The 20602-nt window shown below is 41.8% G+C and overlaps 2 protein-coding genes across 2 annotated transcripts; both read left to right on the forward strand.

Moving 5' to 3' along the window:
- The first annotated feature begins 208 nt into the window (after positions 1-208).
- Positions 209-17680, forward strand: LOC139543960 (ectonucleoside triphosphate diphosphohydrolase 2-like). The gene is made up of 9 exons (XM_071350562.1): positions 209-404; positions 6674-6791; positions 7684-7834; positions 11072-11231; positions 13734-13961; positions 14372-14644; positions 15470-15589; positions 15960-16094; positions 16985-17680. The coding sequence occupies exons 1-9, from the start codon at positions 288-290 to the stop codon at positions 17198-17200; spliced, it is 1518 nt and encodes a 505-aa protein (XP_071206663.1). The 5' UTR covers positions 209-287; the 3' UTR covers positions 17201-17680.
- Positions 17680-19118, forward strand: LOC139543961 (14 kDa phosphohistidine phosphatase-like). Its single transcript, XM_071350564.1, has 3 exons — positions 17680-18010; positions 18353-18480; positions 18697-19118. Exons 1-3 carry the CDS (start codon positions 17845-17847, stop codon positions 18787-18789), a joined length of 387 nt encoding a protein of 128 aa, XP_071206665.1. The 5' UTR covers positions 17680-17844; the 3' UTR covers positions 18790-19118.
- Positions 19119-20602: the final 1484 nt, after the last annotated feature.

The following is a 20602-nucleotide window of genomic DNA, read 5'->3' on the forward strand; positions in this document are numbered from 1 at the left end:
AAAAATGTTGTTCAGTAATTTACTTTGTTAACAAACATTGGAGTAAAACAATATTATATTTTGGGTTCTGATGGGGTACGACAGAACTAAGCTCATGAGGCATTTATAAATGATATGGCTACATATAATGAATTTATTGATGTAGCAATGATGTGAGTTGTATGAAGCCAAACCCATTGTGAAGTTACCTCACTCAAGCTGTTATCTCTTCTCCTTTGCCTTCACTGCCAAGCCAGGCATCGCACTGGAGATTTCATCTGCAAGAAGAATAACTACAGTTTCAACACATGGCCAAGCAACGCCGTTATGTTTTCGCCCCAGTTGCGCTTGTACTGTTTGGAATAGTAGCCATTTTCCTTCTAACTATTCCCACCAAGGACTTGACCGAACCTCCGGAATGTATGGTAAGATTCGTTGGGTTATTTCTGTGTTCACAGCTTTTATGCGGTGTCGTGAAATGTAAGATGAACCCATTTCCAACGGTGCAATGGAGAGTGCAGTGCGGTGTCCGGTCCTCTTGCGACACTGCTACGCATTCATAATATAAATTGCATAGTTTAAGTCCACTATAACACTGTTGATAAGAAAATTATGTTGACAAGCAGTCAACAATTGAGTAAGTCTATACACCTGATACGTAAAATAATACAAGAAACGTGTAGCAATTCAGTTAGCCTACAGTACCATCTTAGGTTTATAGGCTTAAAATGCTCTTTCCATACACTTGAATAAGGTTGATGGCCAACCTTTCTTAGCTTCTATCAAACAATACACCAGTTATGAGAGGACAGTCACTGAAAGGTAATAAAACCTGTTTAGCCATTAATGTGCCTGTCCCATTGTCATGATAGCCTTATTTTCTGCCGCATTCAAAACAACTGGGAACTCAGAAATCTCCGACTTTTGTTTTCAGTGCATTCAGGACAACTGTGAACTCGGAACCACAAAACGAGCTCCGACTGGGAAAAATACATTTGAACGGTCATCCAACTCGGAATTCCAAATTGGAAACTCCGGTATCTTTCTAGAGCTCCAACTTTCTGACCTGAAGACCACTGACGTCGTGATTTGACCTCGTTTTCTTTTAGTTCCCAGCTGTCTTGAAAGCACCATTCACCCGGAGAACTGTTCCAACATGGGTGTGAGCTGCTGACAACCTAGTGACACTACCAAAGATTTGTATAACTAATGCAAGATAGACCAGAGCCTGTCGTTTCCAATGGGAGCAAATTAATCATAGTGGGCAGAACAGGCGAGGATTTGGGCAGAGCCAAGCACTAGCTAATGAGATCCTATTGGCGCGTTCTAGCATTTATTTGCAGATTTACGTTAGGGAATGCCTACTCTGTGAAGTGCGCTTGTGCTATAACTCACTTTTCCCTTGCACTCTTTCTAAACCACGCAATATTTTTTAAACTTTGGCAACGGCTAAAGTCTAGTTTTGAAAACAGAAAACTGTATGGAGATCAAATGTTTCATCATGACAAAATTAGCAGTATGTCGGCCAAAATCCACCTTCTCCCACTGCGGGCCACTGGGCATCCTCTCATCACCATATTTGGTAGTGAGTGGATATGCCAACTGAAGGCTTTACATTTGTACATCCTGTGAAATGTCTGGCTCATTGTTCTATCTGTGACACTACATTGTGGTGTCCAAAGCAACCTGCTGACAATGACCGTGTTCGAGAGCATCAAGTCCATGAGGCATTGTTGGCGAGGGGCTTCTCCTGACACCTGCATTACATTGCAGACAGGGTCCTTGGAACTCCCCCCTTCCCCCACACCTCTTTCTGTCTTTCACTCTGTGTGTGTGTCTCTCTCACTGTGTCTCTGTGTCTCTGTGTGTGTGTGTGTGTGTGTGTGTGTGTGTGTGTGTGTGTGTGTGTGTGTGTGTGTGTGTGTGTGTGTGTGTGTGTGTGTGTGTGTGCGCGTGCGTGCGTGCTCATGGAGCAGCCCCCTGGACTTCTTCAGAATGCTTTTTACATTGATGGCATGTAAACTAATAACACAATTATGGGCAACTTGGTGTGTATGTGTGTTGGTTCTGGTGTAGTCTGGTGTGGTCTGGTGTGATGTCACATACCCTCATGCATGCCTGGGTCTTTGTGCTATGTAGAAAGAAGCCTCCACTCGCTTGAATAGACATTGCCAATGGCTCAACCCCCTGTATGTTTGGGTGAATTCAAAAATCTCAAAGAAAAGAGTAGTTTAATGCAGCTTGAACCATAAAAGATGATAACTAGTACTTCTTACATGTGTTACTGACAGTCTGTTTATGTAAAGCATATGAATCAAACCTCTACTGGTTTTCATATAAATCTTATGAATACCCTTCAAGTTGTATGAATACCATACATTGAGTTAAAAAATAAATAAACGGAAAGCAGCTCTTTGTGGAGGACTGGCCTGCAGATGTTCTGTCCGTTAACAACCTAGAACCGTGGGAATGACTACTAGTGCATATTTTGTCAGTGGTGTATATCCATTATTTTTCTTTTTGGTGCATATCCATGTTGTTCTGTTTTTGGAAGACTCTCCCTCTAACCTCCCATTAGCTAGGTTTCCATCCAATTGGTGAAAGATTTTCATGCAAATGTTCTAAAATCTGCATAAAGAAAATGTGCACATTTTCCCACCAGTGGTGTGTTTCCACCATACGGTCTTGTTGCAGATAAAAATCAGTGCGTGATGTCATAGTGCACACAAAATGTACTTTTTCACTCAAGTTTTCATGTACCGAATAAAAAAATGTGAAGTCCCCTATATCATCACAGCTGGGGATTACTACAGGTCGTCTTTGTGTAGCCCCTATTGCCTCTCTCTTATTATTTTCCCATACCAAAGCCGTCAACCACACCTCCCTGTTAGCTGGTGAAATTGTTAACAGTCAGTCTGTTTAGAAAAAGTTTGAAGGTCTCATCCTGTTTCCACCCCTCTGCCCCATCAATCATGTCAGTGGATGAGCTCGTTTTCAGCAGAAGAGTTTTTGGGGGGGTTATTGGGAGGTCGAAACAGGAAGATGTATTCCTTGGGTGAAACATACAGGCCATGCCAATCAGCTGTTTCGCCATTTAGTAGATACAGATAGTTATACTTAATGCCAGATAAATTGTCACCGCACTTGAGTTATTAATGTCAGCTGTGTAGACAAACTCAGTGGCCTTGTGGTTAGAGTGTCCACCCTGATATTGGGAAGTTGGGAATTCAATCCCCAGCAGAGTTATACCCGATGATCGGGTATGCTTGGAATTCCGTATTAAATTCAGCGTTCAAAACATCTGGGAGCTCGGAAATCTCAGACTTCTGTGCGTTTGAAACAACTGGGAACTCAGAAAAAAAACTGGCCTCTTTCTAGAGCTCTGACCTGAAGATCACTCCGTCATAATTTTTCAGAGTTCCCAGTTGTTTTGAACACAGCAAAAGGCCCAGTGCAGTCAAAACTGGGATTTCCTGTGTTTTATATATATGTCGACACTATGAGGTTGGAATAATATTGTGAAATTGTGAATATTATGATAATGCACTTTTAGTGTAAGAGCTGTTTGAAAACACCGCCTGAAAGTTCAGCCTGTTTTGGTGGGAGTTTTGGCCTTTCCATGGTGACTTCTGTAAATTAGTTAATAGACCAATAAAAAAGAGTTCCAAACTTCTCTGACAATAACAGCAAATTTTCTATTTTCCTCTTCCCACTTATACCACTCCAAGAAAGTCCTAGCTAAATTCTTGCTTGAGAAATTTCTCTTTGCTATTAAGCTATTTTTATTTTATTTTATTACCATTTTAAAGGTCCAATGCAGTCGTTTTTAACTCGATATCAAATAATTTCTTGATAACAGTTAAATACCTTACTATGATTGTTTTCAATTAAAATGGTCCAAAAAATAAATAAATAAAGCTTCTTGGTCTAATAAATAATTTAGAGCATGGTGTCACCATGGAAGGCCAAAACTCCATCCCACAAAAACAGGCTTAAATTTCAGGCTGTCTTTTCAAACAGCTTTTACAATAACAGGGGATTTTCACAATTTCACAATATTATTCCAATCTCATACTGTGTAAATATATATAAAACATAGGAAAAGCATGTGTTTCACTGCACTGATAACAATCACAGTAAGGTACTTAATTGTTGCCTAGAAATGATTTGATATTGAGATAAAAAATTACTGCATTGGACCTTTTTAGATAGATAGGGGTTAAAGGCCATGCAATAGACTCGTCTCCTGTACTTGTAAGCTTACATCAAGCTGCCTCAATCTACAGAAACAGGAGATACTGCTCCTATGAGCTGTTCCAGCTTCCACAAAGCTCGTTCCAGGATACTTACTTACTGTACACCGTATGCTACTCATTTCTGTAGTATTATCCTATTTCCTGTTTGCAGTTTCACACATGCATGCTGTGAGAGACATATACAGTTAGGTCCAAAATGATTAGCACCCTTGATAAAAATGTGCAAAAAAGACTATAAAATAAATAATACAAATACTGAGCTATATTGTATGACCAAAACAATGGGGAAATTATATTATTTTATACTAATACAATTTCTCAGAGAAAGAGATTTAGAGTAACAAGTAATACTTTTTTCTCAAAAAGATAGGGTTTAAAATTATTGGTACCCCTGTTTTCACTACCTTTCAATACCTCACCTTGCGAGGATAACGGCACTGAGCCTTTAAAAAAATATATATATATATATGTGATTGGAGAACACATTGGGAGTAATCTTAGACCATTCTTCTAGACCAATCCTCCATGTAGAGTCTTTCCAGATCCTTGACATCCTTCGTCTGTGCTTATGGACCCCCCTCTTTAATTAAAACACAGCCTGGAGACTGAGATGGCCATTGCAAAATGTTGATTTTGTGGTCAATTAACAATTTCTTTGTGGATGCTGATGTCTGCTTGAGGTTATTGTCTTGGGGATCCATTTGCAGCCAAGTTTCAGCCGCATGGCAGAAGCAACCAGGTTTTTGACTAAAATGTCCTGGTACTGGGTAAAGTTCATGATACTTAACAGAACCAAATAGCCACATAGCAACAAAACCGACACGTGCACAACTATGGAGCAAAACAGACAGGGTTGGCATAGATTGTTGACAACATGTAAACTATATTTAGTCTCCAATGTTTATTAAAGTAGGTATGGGGTTCTTTTCTGCAAATGCATCTTTCTTTTGATGCAAAACCTACGACTGGTGTGTGTGGCCAAAGAGCTCTATTTTCATGTAATCTGACCATAGCAACAGTTCCAATCCAAGTGTCAATGACGTTTAGCAAACTCCAGGCGTTTACATTTGTTGGATGACGAAGAAATAGTGTTTAGAAATATTATATTCTTATTTTCAATAAAAGTGACCCTAAAATGACGCACTACATTATTTATCATTCATTTCTATTTGGTACAAAATAATCTGAAACGCAACCAAAATAAACTGCAAATGCATTCAAGAAGTTTGTGGAGTCACAAGCTTGATGTAATCATTGGGTGCTAGGAATATGGGACCAAATACTAAAGTTTTGACTACTTTAATACACATATAAGTGAATATGTTCAAATACTTTTGGTTCCCTAAAATGGGGGGACTATGTACAACAAGTGCTGTGATTTCTAAACCGTTCACCCGATATGGATGAAAATACCCTCACATTAAAGTGCCGGAGTACAGAGCCAAAACAACACAAATCTGTCACTACTTTTGGACCTCACTGTAGCTCAGTATTGTATGTTTTATTTCATACAGTCTTTTTTATTCGGCTTTATCAAGGGTGCCAATAATTATGGTAATGACTGTATATTACCATGTAAACACACATGCACATTTAGCATGAGGCAAAACATACAGAGACGGGAAAGGTCGATTGAAGGGGGGATTGAAGTGGAAAGAATGTAGATTAAGTTAAATTATTCTAGTCATATGGGTAGTGTGTGTGTGCACGCTGTCACAAAAACAGGAGGCTTCTGGTCTGAAAGCAACCCATGTTTGTCTGGTCTGAGAACAACCCATGTTTGCAGATCATGAAGGAGCTGTTTGGAGTGTGTAAACTCCAATCCTGATTGTGCTATGAATCGTCAACTCTAAACATGGTGAATTGTGTGTAAATGTTCAAATGAGAAAGGCAACAATAACTTGCCAAACACAGTCAGCGAATTAAACAAGTTTCAACAGCCTTGTCAGAAAAAGAGAGCAATTCAAATGTAATTATGTTGTCCAAAAGTGGACGTTTAGAGTTGATGATTCATAGCACAATCAGGATTGGAGTTTACACACTACAAACAGTTCATGATCTGCAAACATGGGTTGTTCTCATCCTCTCTCACTTGCTCCACAACTTTCCATCTATCTTATCTTGAAGTAAACATGCAACCAACATTCTTGCTGCCAAAATATATACACATGTCATGAAAGCCAGAGGCCACCATTTGAAAGAAGAGGTTTATAGTCAATCAAGTTAAATGTCTTCCAGATGCCTCTATCCCTATTAAATGTCTTTGCGTAGATTGATTTCAAACACCTGAACATTTGTAGCCTTTTATTGTTTGGAGTAGAGTAGACCCAATTAGGTTGTCTTTCCTTTGACATTATTCTGTATCAGCAATTTTTGTCAATATTTTTCCCTCTGTCTTTAACCTCCCTCTCCTCTGTTCTCTCCAACCCTCTCCCCAGTATGGGATAGTCTTGGACGCAGGCTCCTCCCACACAGCTATGTACATCTACAAGTGGCCAGCAGACAAGCAGAACGGCACGGGTGTGGTCACTCAGCACAGTGAATGCCATCCAAAGGGTAAGAGTGTCCCAATAGAAGGATTCTTCCAGGTGTTTGTCTGCTATTTACCTAGTGTTTACATATAAATTACTTTAAACTTATTAAAACAAGCAATATTACCATTTGTTAGTAACCAATTATTTGAAGTAATCACCAGAAAGTACAGATTTACATTTTTAAAATTTTAAAATTGCAGGCAGATACAAAATTATAGTAAAATAGTGTGTTACCCAAAGCCTTAAACCCTAAAATCTCAATTCTACTTTTGTTGGGTACTCTGAGTAGGAAAGAAACATTGTTTTAGTTAAATGGTGTGGAAGTTTTTTGGCACTCCAGTTGGCAAAGAACAGTTCCCATTGTGTGCTGTGTGCGGGCCTTTCGGCTAACTCATCACACAAGGCTAGACATAAAGAAGCAGAAAAACATGGATGCCTAGCAATGGTGGATTTGTCAGTAGTTCTGCAGTGACTCAGTGTGCTGTGTGCTTTTCCAGTCCTGTCCTGCATACATGAATTGCGTGTTCATATAGATCACAGTTGTTGGCTGCTTTCATTAATGTGAAGTATTTGCAAATACACCAGCTTTCCTGAAGTTCATGTAAACAACACTTTCCAGGTAGTAAGACTCAATAATCTCCAAGTGCTCTCTTTTTATGTACAGTAGCTACTGCATGTGTGCATGTCTCCCCACCATCGTTTTCTATTACTAGTCGATTTGATCAATGTTAATGTTAAATGAAATATAGTTACAAATATACTTCTACAGGTTTGTCTAGGGAGAGGAGTTATTTCCATAAACTCAGATGACTAGACCACCAAATAAGTGGATGGAATTAGTGAAATTGTGATAATGTGTGGTCTGACTATATTACATATTACATACAGTAATGTATCATGTTCCCGCCATGCAGGTGGAGGAATCTCTAGCTACGTGGGACAGCAGGGAGCAGCAGGGAGAAGCCTCCAAGTTTGTCTGGACCAGGCCATGCAAGATATCCCCCGAGCCAGGCACCACCTCACACCTGTCTACCTCGGAGCCACCGCTGGCATGAGGCTCCTCAAGTGAGTTATAGTGTGTTAATGAGTGTGAGTGCACAAGCATGTGGCTGTATCAAGGCACAAGGTGAGACCCAGATGCAGACACCGGAGGCAGAGTCTTACAATGTTTATTATTCCAAAGTGGTAGACAAGAGAATGGTCGTGGACAGGCTAAAAGGTCAGAACCAGATCAGAGTCCAGGAGGTACAAAGTGGCAGAAAGGCTTGTGGTCAAGGCAGGCAGAATGGTCAGGCAGGCGGGTCCAGAAACAGGCAAGTCCAGAAACAGGCAAGGGTCAAAACCAGGAGGACTAGAAAAAGGAGAATGCAAAAAGCAGGAGAACGGGAAAACCGCTGGTTGACTTGGAAACATACAAGACGAACTGGCACAGAGAGACAGGAAACACAGGGATAAATACACTGGGGAAATAAGCGACACCTGGAGGGGGTGGAGACAATATGAGTATCGAGCCGGAGGCTCCTGGAGAACCAGTTGTTTGTGAAAGCCAAGAAGTGTGAGTTCCACCGCTCTACATTCTCCTTTCTGGGATATGTCATCGCTGATGGAAATGTCCAAATAGATCCTGAAAAGGTGAAAGCAGTGGTAGATTGACCTCAACCTACGTCCAGGGTGCAGTTACAACGTTTCCTAGGGTTCGCTAACTTCTACCGCCGTTTCATTCGGGGCTACAGCACCCTGGCGGCCTCCCTCTCTGCACTCACCTCTCCCAAAGTACCGTTCACATGGTCTCCAGCTCTTGACAGAGCCATTGTGCACCTGAAGCATCAGTTCACCACAGCACCCATCCTCATCCATCCGGATCCGTCTCGTAAATTTGTGGTAGGTTGATGCTTCTGATGTTGGAGTGGGGGCCATCCTGTCCCAGCGATCTGCCCAGGACCATCCCTGTGCCTTCCTGTCCAATCGTTACAATCCAGCAGAAAGGAACTATGACGTAGGCAACCGAGAACTTCTGGCGGTCAAGATGGCGCTGGAAGAGTGCAGGCACAGGCTGGAAGGAGCAGAACAGCCATTTTTGGTTTTGACCGACCATAAAAATGTGGAATATCTCCATACAGCCAAGCGCCTTAACTCCAGGCAGGTGGTGGGCTTTGTTATTCACAAGATTCAACTTCACCATTTCCTACCGCCCAGGGTCCAAAACAATGTGAATCCTGATGCCCTCTCCCACCTATACAGTTCCTCTGCCAGACCCTTGGTCTCCAAAACCATGCTTTGAGGCTTTAGTGGGTTGGGGTATTGAAACCCTGGTTCGCAAGGCATAACGTTCCCAGCCTGACCTGAAGGGGACCTTGCTGACCGGTTGTTTGTCCCAAACTCAGTCCAATCCTGGAATGGGCTCATTCCTCCAGGCTGACCTGTCATCCAGGTTCCCGTCGAACCCTAGCCTTCCTCCGACTATGTTTCTGGTGGCCCACAATGGTTCCTGACGTTTCTGCCTTTGTCACCGCTCAGAACAAGACCCCACGGCTGGCCTCCTGCAGCCACTACCGGTTCCTCATCGTCCATGGTCTCATATATCTCTGGACTTTGTCACCACCCCTCCTCCCCGTGTCATTGATGGCCATCCGGCATACACGGTAAAACGCCTCCTGGGTGTTCGACCACGGGGCAGGGGTTTCCAGTACCTGGTTGACTGGGAAGGTTGCGGCCCGGAGGAGAGGTGCTGGGTTCCCGCTAGAGACATCCTGGATCAACCAGGTATGCGCCCAGGTAGGACGCCAGGTGGCGCCCCTAGAGGGTGGGGGTACTGTCAGACCCTGATCTGTTTCGCTTGTCTCCACCCCCTCCAGGTGTCGCTTATTTTCCCCGGTTTATTTATCCCTGTGTTTCCTGTCTCTCTGTGCCAGTTCATCTTGTTTGTCAAGTCAACCAGCGTTTTTGTTTCTCAGCTCCTCCTGGTTTTGACCCTTGCCTGTCCTGACTCTGAGCCTGCCTGCCTGACCTCGAGCCTGCCTGACCTCGAGCCTGCCTATCGTCTTGTACCATTAGGACTCTGACCTGGTTTATGAACTCTCGCCTGTACCCGACCTGCTTTTTGCCTACCCCTTTTGGCATAATAAATATCGGAGCTGTCACGACTTCTGCCGAAGTCGGCCCCTCTCCTTGTTCGGGCGGCGTTCGGCGATCGACGTCACCGGCTTTCTAGCCATCGCCGCTCCATTTTTCGTATATCCATTTGTCTTGTCTTGTTTCCATACACACCTGGTTTTCATTTCCCCAATTAAGCTACTTGTATTTAACTCTCTGTTTCCCATCATGTTTTGTGTGTAATTGGTTTCTTGTTCGGTGGTGTTAGTTTACGCGCTCTACTTTTATGTTCCGGTTTTTGAGCGCGTTTGATTCATGTAGTGCTCTCGTTTTTTGGAACTATAATAAAAGTGCGCCTGTTCATTATAATCTGCTCTCCTGCACTTGACTTTGCCTCCAATACACCATCCTGACAGGAGCTCAACCATCTGCCTCCTGTGTCTGCATTTGGTTCTTGCCTTGTGCCCTTATACCGTCTGATTTGCTTAATATAAGGAATTTGAAATTATTTATACTTTGATACTAATGTATATTTTAGAAATTACATTTACTTTTGATACTTAAGTATATTTAGAACCAAATAATTTTACTCAAGTAGTATTTCACTGGGTGACTAACTTTTACTTGAATAACTTTCTATTAAGGTATCTATACTTTTACTTGTGTATCACAATTGGGTACTTTTTCCACCACTGGTAAGGATTTCCCGCTCCAGGGCAGACAGGCAAGAACAGGCCCCCAGGAGCTGCCAAGCTCCTAGAAACACGATCACACCTGTTTCAGACACACGGTCATATTCCTACAGTCTGTTTTAAAGACACATGTTCACACTAAGTTATACTAAGACCCCCATACCCATGCAGACGTACACATAGACATGTTTCATGCTCTTGTTCACACCTGTTTCAGACACATGCAATGTTAACAGAATTTAGGTCAAAGAAAAACATACACACAAATGGCACAATAAGAGTTTCTAACCCATGCAAATATGGACATTTCTGCATCTTTGTGTTATCAGGGTAAAATGTGAGTCATTGTGGTTCTGAGATATCTAATAGGAAATGAGTCCACAACAAGCTTGAGAAATGTTGCATTTGTCTGGTAGATAGGGTATTGTTGTCATGCTGAGTAATGTTTTTCATTCCATTCCCCATGTTGATCCTGAATCTACTATATCTGAAGTAGTACATTTCACTTTGTCAACAGTATCTCCAGCCCTATCCAGTCAGCCCAGGTTTTACAGGAAGTGGGTCATAAAATCCAGTCCTATCCATTTAACTACCAGGGGGCAGCCATCTTAAGTGGCCAGGAGGAGGGAGCATACGGCTGGGTCACTGTCAACTATCTCTTGGAGAACTTCATCAAGGTACCATGGTCCAGCTTTCACCTTTCACCTGATTAGAAAATGGGGTAACGAGAAACACTCAAATAAAAATTAAAAAACATTGCTCTCGGTTAATATAACCGGGGTTACATCAGTAACCTCTGGTAGCCGCTAGATGCGGTTGTAATAAACTGTGCGGTTTCTGTTTTCTTCCTACAAATGTTTATCTTTTGAATGGTTTAAGCAACAACAACAATTGCACCCCTTCACTAAAAGATAAATCTCAGGAATACCCACAAGCCACGCAGGACTCATTAGAACTGAGTGGACAAGACCAGGCACTAAATCAGACTGGGGGAAAAATAACAATCATTAGCTGGGTTTCCATCCAATTGGCGACAGATTTTCATGTGAATATTCAAAGATCTGCATGAAAACAATATGTGCATTTTCTCACCAGAGATGTTTTTCCATCAAATTGACTTGTTGGTTATAAAAGGTTGTGGGTGATGACGTAGTGATAACGGCAGCCTAGCATTGATGAGCATGTCACCAGAATAAGACCCTCAATATTTTTTGGAAAGGAGCATCAAGCTCATCACCTTGCACTTTCACCACCCTGTGAAGTTCATGATAATTTATTTAATCTGTAGGCTAGTAAACTGCATGCTTTCCTGACGAGTTGTTGTCGGAGGACCACACAACATGTCATCGCCTGACTCCAAATTTACTTCGATATGATGGTTATTAAATCAATATTTGCCCATAAAAGAGTTGCCACCGACATTTCTTGCACAATTAATTTTACAGACAAAAAGATCCCACCTTGTCTAGCGTATTTTGTTTTGTCCACATATAGAAAGTTTACCAACAAATAGTTTTTTCTCCATCAAGCCTGTCATTACATTTTTTATCCAACATGTACTTTACTGGCTTAAAAAGGTTGGATGGAAACCTGATTAGTGACTATGTTCTTTTCTACACAGAAGACATTGACTAATGTCTTCTGAATTTCCAAATACATTTCTGATGCATTTCAGTCACTTCTAACAATACTTCCTTTATACTGAAGTACTGTCAGACTGATTTGTAACAGATTGTCATAGCCCCAATTAAAAAAAAAAAACATTGGCCGTTGATTACATCACCCTTTTTTTTTTTACATGGAGGGGTCAAAACAGTTTGGGAAGTGCAACCTCAAAATGAGGTTGCAGGCAAAAACAGTTTGGGAACCCCTAGAGTATATGGTTGTTTGAATATAAAGATTCTGCATTAGCATTGCTATCTATGGTGGTTGTAATCGATCCCTGTCTTATTAATTTCTTTGCACGCAACCATAAGCACTTAAAAACGTAAGTATCCTGTGTTAGTTTCATTCTAAGCTTTTGTAGGCATCCTTTGAAAATGTACAGTACCAGTCAAAAGTTTGGACGCACATTCAAGTTCTTTTTTTAAAGTTTATTTTGTACATTGTAGAATAATAGTGAAGATATCAAAACTATGAAATAACATATATGGAATCATGTAGTAACCAAAAAGGTGTTAAAGAAATGTTAATATATTTTGTTTAAGATAAGATAAAGATAAGATTTGTTGAAGAAATCGTAATAGAGCACTCCACTAATCAGGCGTTTATGGTCAGACAGAAGCTACTCCTTAGTAAGAGGCACATGACAGCCAACTTGGAGTTTGCCAAAAGGCACCAAAAAGACTCTCAGACCATGAGAAACAAGATTCTCTGATCTGATGAAACCAAGATTGAACTCTTTGGCCTGAATGCCAAGCGTCACGTCTGGAGAAAAACTGGTAGCATCCCTACGGTGAAGCATGGTGGTGGCAGCATCATGCTGTGGGGATGTTTTTCAGCAGCAGGGACTGGGAGACTAGTCAGGATCGAGGCAAAGATGAACAAAGCAAAGTACAGAGAGACCCTTGATGAAAACCTGCTCCAGAGTGCTCAGGATCTCAGACTGGGTGAAGGTTCATCTTCCAACGCAGGAGTGGCTTCGGGACAAGTCTGAATGTCCTTGAGTGGCCCAGCCAGAGCCCGGACTTGAACCCGATCTAACATCTCTGGAGAGATCTGAAAATAGCTGTGCAGCCAACCTGACAGAGCTTGAGATGATCTACAGAGAACAATGGGAGAAACTCCCCAAATACAGGCGTGCCAAGCTTGTAGCGTCATACCCAAGAAGTCTCGAGGCTGTAATCGGTGCCAAAGGTGCTTCAACAAAGTACTGAGTAAAGGGTCTGAATACTTATGTAAATGTGATATTTCATTTTTTTAAATTTTATAAATGAGCAAATATTCTAAAAAACTGTTTTTGCTTTTTCATTATGGGGTAGTGTGTGTATATTGGTGAGGTGGAAAAAACGATTTAATACATTTTATAATAAGGCTGTAACGTAACAAAATGTGGAAAAAATCAAGGGGTCTGAATACTTTCCGAAGGCACTGTACATAGATTACTGCATCTGCCTGTGGAGACAAACTACCCACACACCTCTCCTGTTACTTTGTTTGTCCCTGTGTGCCCACTGTAGTATGGCTTTGTGGGCCGTTGGCTGAGCCCGGGCAGACAGACGGTGGGGGCGCTGGACTTTGGTGGGGCGTCGACCCAGATCACCTTTGTGACCAAGGATGAGGTGGAAGACGAGAGGGACAGGATGAAACTACGTCTGTATGGCCATGACTACTCCCTGTACACACACAGCTTCCTGTGCTACGGACGAGACCAGGTCCTCAAACGCCTACTGGCTCACCTGGTGACGGTAGGAAACATTCTGTTTGGCCACAACAACAAAACAACAACCTTATACAGTACAGGAAGGGCCCAAAGTCTTTCCCAGTCATGTCACATTTTCAGGAAAATCTCTTGGTTCCTGTTACAAGATACTATCATAGTGTAAATCAGGACCATTGAAATAAAGAAACGTTGTTATTAATCATTGGAAACCCACCCACTAACATATCACTGTTTTATATAATTGTTTTCTACCACAGATTTAATTCACTGTGTGTATTTGAAAGTCATCCCAGTACAATTTCAACAATAGATATTGGCACTCAGTACCATAGTACTCCATGCCTGTAGCTTGCTCTCTACTTGATGTGTCAAGTTACTGTAATAATTTCTCACACTCACTCACTCAATCCCTCTCCCTCACCCTCTCTCTCTCAGGCTCAGGATCACACAGGGACAGTGGCCCATCCGTGCTTCCCTGCAGGCTACAGCGTCACCATGAAGCTGGGGACATTGTTTGACTCTCCCTGCACGGTGGCCCAGACACCCAGCTACAGTTACAATCCCCAGGCAGCCCTGTCTGTGAAGGGCACTGGCGATTATGATCACTGCCTGGGCAACATTACTGAGATCTTCTCCTTCCACAGCTGCCCCTTCTCCCAGTGCTCATTTGACAAGGTGTTCCAGCCCAATGTCAGTGGCAGCTTCATGGTGAGAGACAGTTTACAGTGGTTAAATCAACCCTAACCTTAGCTTCATGTCCACATCTGGGTTCAACCTTAATCCTAGCTTCAACCACAACCACAAACCTAACCTTTACCCCAACCATAGCTTCATGCACACATCCCGGTTTAACCCTAATCCTAGCCTCTACCACAAACCTAACCCTAGCTCTAATCCTAGCTCCGGCCCAACCTTAACGCCAACCCTAGCTCCAGCTCCAACCTTAACCCAAACCCTAGCTCCAGCACTAACCTTGACCCCAACCCAATCTCCAGCTCTAACCTTAGCTCCAGCACCAACTTTAACCCTAACCCTAGCTCCAACCTTGACCCCAACCCAATCTCCAGCACCAATTTTAACCCCAACCCTATCTCCAGCACCAACTTTAACCCCAACCCTATCTCCAGCACCAACTTTAACCCCAACCCTAACTCCAGCACCAACTTTAACCACAACCCTATCTCCAGCACCAACTTTAACCCCAACCCTATCTCCAGCACCAACTTTAACCCCAACCCTATCTCCAGCACCAACTTTAACCCCAACCCTATCTCCAGCACCAACTTTAACCCCAACCCTATCTCCAGCACCAACTTTAACCCCAACCCTATCTCCAGCACCAACTTTAACCCCAACCCAATCTCCAGCACCAACTTTAACCCCAACCCTATCTCCAGCACCAACCTTAACCCCAACCCTAGCTCCAGCACCAACCTTAACCCTAACCCTAGCTCCAGCCGTAACCCTAACTCCAGCTCCGACCCTAATCATAACTAATCCTTTTTTCTCTCTCTCTGTCCATTTGTCCATCAGGCGTTCTCTGCCTTCTTCTACATTCACCAGTTCCTACAGACTACTACAGGAATTCCTGTCACCACCCCTGCCCAACTGGAAGAGGCAGCCCATTCTATCTGTAACATGAGCATCAATGAGGTTAGCAGCATTGTGTGTTTCTCTGTCTGTCTGTCTGTCTGTCTGTCTGTCTGTCTGTCTGTCTGTCTGTCTGTCTGTCTGTCTGTCTGTCTGTCTGTCTGTCTGTGTCTGTCTGTCTGTCTGTCTGTCTGTCTGTCTGTCTGTCTGTCTGTCTGTCTGTCTGTCTGTCTGTCTGTGTGTGTGTGTGTGTGTGTGTGTGTGTGTGTGTGTGTGTGTGTGTGAGTGAGAACATTTGTGTGTGAAGGGAAGAGAGCATCCATGCATGTGAGAGAAAGTGTCTCTGTTTGCATGTGTCTCAATGGATGATGGTTTTGTATGTGTTTCATGTATTTCATGGCTATGTCATCCCCATTTTTATATCCTGTTTCAGATGTTGGTGCTGGCCCCAGATCAGAAGCCTCGTCTGCAGGACTTCTGTGCTGCCTCTGTATTCACCAAGGTGCTCTTCACGAGAGGCTATGGCTTTGATGAGATCTCATTTCCCCACATTTCCTTCCAGAAAAAGGTGAGCTTGCTTGTTGGGAATGTTTTTTTTTTTCTCTATCTCCTTCTTTTACTCCAGATATCAGCATAATCCTTGACATTACACAAAGTCATATCAGCAAAGACATTACAGTATGAAGATAGGCAGAAACTGCTTCTCCAATAGAAATGCCCGATCACACTTGTAGGCGATGTTGGCTAGCTAAGCTCATGCATAGGAACAGGTCTAACGGTTGTCTCCCACCAAACTGCGCATGTGCAGGCCATCAAATCAAAGGCACTCCTTCGATATAAAGTTGTTTTTGACGAAAATGAAAACGTGTCAGTTTGTCACTTTCAAAAGGTTGGGGTAATAAAATATTCAACCACTTAAGACGGCGCGGCAGGTAGCCACTTAGGGACAGCAGGTAGCCTTGTGGTTAGAGCGTTGGGACAGTAACCGAAAGGTTGCTAGATCGAATCCCTGAGCTGACAAGGTAAATATCTGTCGTTCTGGCCCTGAACAAGGCAGTTAACCGACTGTTCCTAGGCTGTCATTGTAAATAAGAATTTGTTCTTAACTGACTTGCCTAGTTAAAAAAAAGGTCAAACATTGGCTTGAATCTAGGTAGTGCCTATAGATTTTGAGAAAATTTTAATTTAAGGAAGACATTTTCACTTCTCTCATTGACTTCTCAAACACCAGACCCCGACCTGGTCTGCTTGGTCTGTTTCGCAAGAGTCCCCAGAAATCTCACAATGTTGCGTCTCTGGGTTTAGAAACTCTATGATATCAGTCTTTGTCGTGCATCGTTTTTGAGGCTGCAGCCTCTCCATTGAAGCTTTAACCTCTGAATGTCCTTAATTAAGTGCGTATCAGAATGCTCTGAGTGTACCCAAGCTGACTGAGGTGTGTGTTTGTGGTGTCACCAGGCAGGGGATGCCTCTGTGGGCTGGGCCCTGGGCTACATGCTCAGTCTGAGCAGTCTGCTGCCGGGGGAGAGTGTGGGCCTGAGGAAGGCCCTGAAACCTGGAGCTTGGGCTGCCCTGCTCTTCCTCTTCGTCCTTCTCCCCGCCACCGCCCTGATGTATGTTTCCCTCCAAGCCTGCCGCAGGAAGAAGAAAGGAAGCAGTGACACTGCCAGCTAATCATCATAAGGGACTTCCATTGACACCTGCTTTCACTTTGTTTGGAGGAAAGACGGCAAACTCTTTGTAAGGGTGCTGGTGGTACAATCCTGGACCCAAGAGTGCGTAGATAACTGTATCATGAAGAAGATATAATGTTGTATAAAGTGTTGATCATCTTTACCTTGAGATATAACAAGTGAGTTCTCCCCGGCTGTCAACACATTTTATATATCCTTTTTTTTATGTATACTTTAACAAACAGTTAATTTTTTTGTACAAGTATGCATTGTAGGCTATAATTAATGTTCAACATCACTCTCACATGTTACCCAACATTTAAGTATAATTTGTTTGTGCTTTATATTAATTCTGTATTTTGTATTGTGATAACAAAAAATCAACTATGTTTTGTACATGGAGTGGCCAGAAGATATGTTAGTATTCATGTGTTTCATACGTCATATTGACTACAACTGACTAAAACTACAAGTACCATCATACCATCCCCCCTTTTATTTCCGGAAGTGTGTTACAGATCATTTACCATAACTGTCCACATTGATCATCACAGAAAGAATTATCTACTATTTCAAATTGAAGAATTATCAGCTGTGCGAGATAGAACTCTACGTTCCATTTCGTGAAAGTATTTTCGTGAAAAAATGTGTACTCAAACGAAGGCTGCTGCTCTTATTGCGAACATTCCAGAGGCAGAAATCGACCCGACTGGTGTGTTCAAATACGTTCTCATTCGAGTACACAGTAAAGAAGACGGCGACGACTCGAGCGTAGATATTGTACGTGGATATGCCTGGGCCGAATATCATGGTAAGAGGTCCAATATTGTCATGTTTTTGTCTTTCAGAGTTGGCTAGCTAACTGCTGTATGATTCATGTCCATGTTACTGTCCAATTCTACATAGCCTAGTAGCTACTCATGCTGTACTGATGCTTACGAGCCAGTAGGTGGGGCCTTTGTCACTGAAAAATGCCAGAGCAGTCGGTCAGTATTGGTTTGCCTCCATTGTACAGCAAAATAATTACACAATTTGACTAGTTTTCTATGCACGTCACAGTGCTTTTGAAATATGTTGTATTTTGAGAGTATTTTCAAGAGCCTTGTTCTTAAACTTTGAGTACAGTACTGATCTTGTGTTTTTGTCACTGCAGCGGATATCTATGACAAGGTAGCAGAGGAGCTTGAGAAAGGAGGGCACCTAGACTGTGAATGTATTGGAGGAGGAAGAATTAAGCATGACTGCCAGTCAAAGAAGATCCACGTCTATGGCTACTCCATGGTAAGAGAATGCAAAATAATGTTATTTCAGTGGAACTCATGTATACCCATTGATTGGGTCTTCTAGTACATTTGTGACCATAACAATTCATCCACATATTATATACCAACATTTTGATACATTTTCTAATATTGTAAGACTGATATTGCATCTCTTAAGTGTTGTTATTTCCTAGCAGCCAAGTTATCATCTCAATTGCCTGCTTGTTCTTTGCAGGGCTTCGGAAAAGCAAATCACGCTGTTTCCACAGAGAAACTGAAGGTGCGCTACCCTAAATACGAGATCACCTGGGCTGATGAGGGATACTGACCTACACTGGACCCAACTTGGTCTTGGTTCAGGCCTAACTCCTTTCTGTGTCAATAAGTGTGGGCCAATAGTACACAGCAGAACCTCAGTGGCATCACATTATGTGAGATCTGAAGACAAACCTGTCAGTACAAAGCTGAAACTGGGACTAAGACCGACACAGTACCTAGTTGCTGACTAATATAGCCAGAACAACAGTGCTTGATTTTCTATTTTGTTTCAGTGAAACAATAGATGGAAAACATATTACTTAACAGAAATCGTTTTATGTTTAAACATAAAATGAATAAATGTTTGCGTTGATTTAATAAATGGTAATGTATGCTTTATTATCATGAAGTCATGTACCTAAGGACATTTACATCATACAATACTGGTACCTGAAAAGGATAAAGTATGAAATTCCATCTCCGGTCATGGAGTCATAAAACTATTATCATGTTGAGCAATGTCGATTTCAAAACACAGGGGAAGTAACACACTTCACACTTTTATTTCAAAATAATTTCCTCTGGTTTCAGAACAGAAAAACTTGTCTGTCATTACTTTTGTCTACTTTATCGCACTGTGCATCTATCTAAATAAAGTTCATGTTGTTTTGTCAGCCAGTTAACTTTAAACTGCATTAACCTCCGATGTTGCCATACAGCTACCATGCAGCTGTGCCAAACAATGTTAGGCATGTAAGAGCTGTCACACTACCACATACAGTAGGTAGTATGTGTTAGAGGTTGACCGATTATGATTTTAACGGCGATACCGATTATTAGAGGACCAAAAAAAGCCGATGCTGATTAATCGGACGATTTGTGTGTGTATATATATATATATATATCATAAATAATAATTACAACAATACTGAATGAACAATGAACACTTATTTTAATTTGAATATAATACATAAAATTCATTTAGTCTCAAATAAATAATGAAACGTGTTCAATTTGGTTTAAATAATGCAAAAACAGTGTTGGAGAAGAAAGTAAAAGTGCAATATGTGCCATCTAAAAAAAGCTAACGTTTAAGTTCCTTGCTCAGAACATATGAAAGCTGGTGGTTCCTTTTACATGACTCTTCAATATTCCCAGTTAAGAAGTTTTAGGTTGTAGTTATTATAGGACTATTTCTCTCTATACCATTTGTATTTCATATACCTTTGACTATTGGATGTTCTTATAGGCACTTTAGTATTGCCAGCCTAATCTCAGGAGTTGATAGGCTTGAAGTCATAAATAGCGCTGTGCATCCCAGCATTGCGAAGAGCTGCTGTTTGAAGGAATGCTTACAAGCCTGCTGCTGCCTACCACCGCTCAGACTGCTCTATCAAATCATATACTTAATTATAATATAATAAACACACAGAAATACGCGTCTTTGGTCATTAATATGGTCAAATCCGGAAACTCATTTTGAAAACAAAATGTTTATTCTTTCAGTGAAATGCGGAACCGTTCCGTATTTTATCGAACGGGTGGCAACCTTGTCTAAATATTATGTTTACATTGCACAATCTTCAATGTTATGTCATCATTTTGTAAAATTCTGGCAAGTTAATTACGGTCTTTGTTAGAAATAAATGGCCTTACAACAGTTCGCAACGAGCCAGGCGGCCCAAACTGCATATACTCTGACTCTGCTTGCACTGAACGCAAGAGAAGTGACACAATTTCCCTAGTTAATATTGCCTGCTAACAGTAATTTATTTTAACTACATATGCTGATAAAAAAATATATACTTGTGTATTGATTTTAAGAAAGGCATTGATGTTTATGGTTAGGTACATTAATGCAACGATTGTGCTTTTTTCACGAA

Source organism: Salvelinus alpinus, chromosome 18 (genome assembly GCF_045679555.1).
Source record: "Salvelinus alpinus chromosome 18, SLU_Salpinus.1, whole genome shotgun sequence".
Classification (NCBI taxonomy): domain Eukaryota; kingdom Metazoa; phylum Chordata; class Actinopteri; order Salmoniformes; family Salmonidae; genus Salvelinus; species Salvelinus alpinus.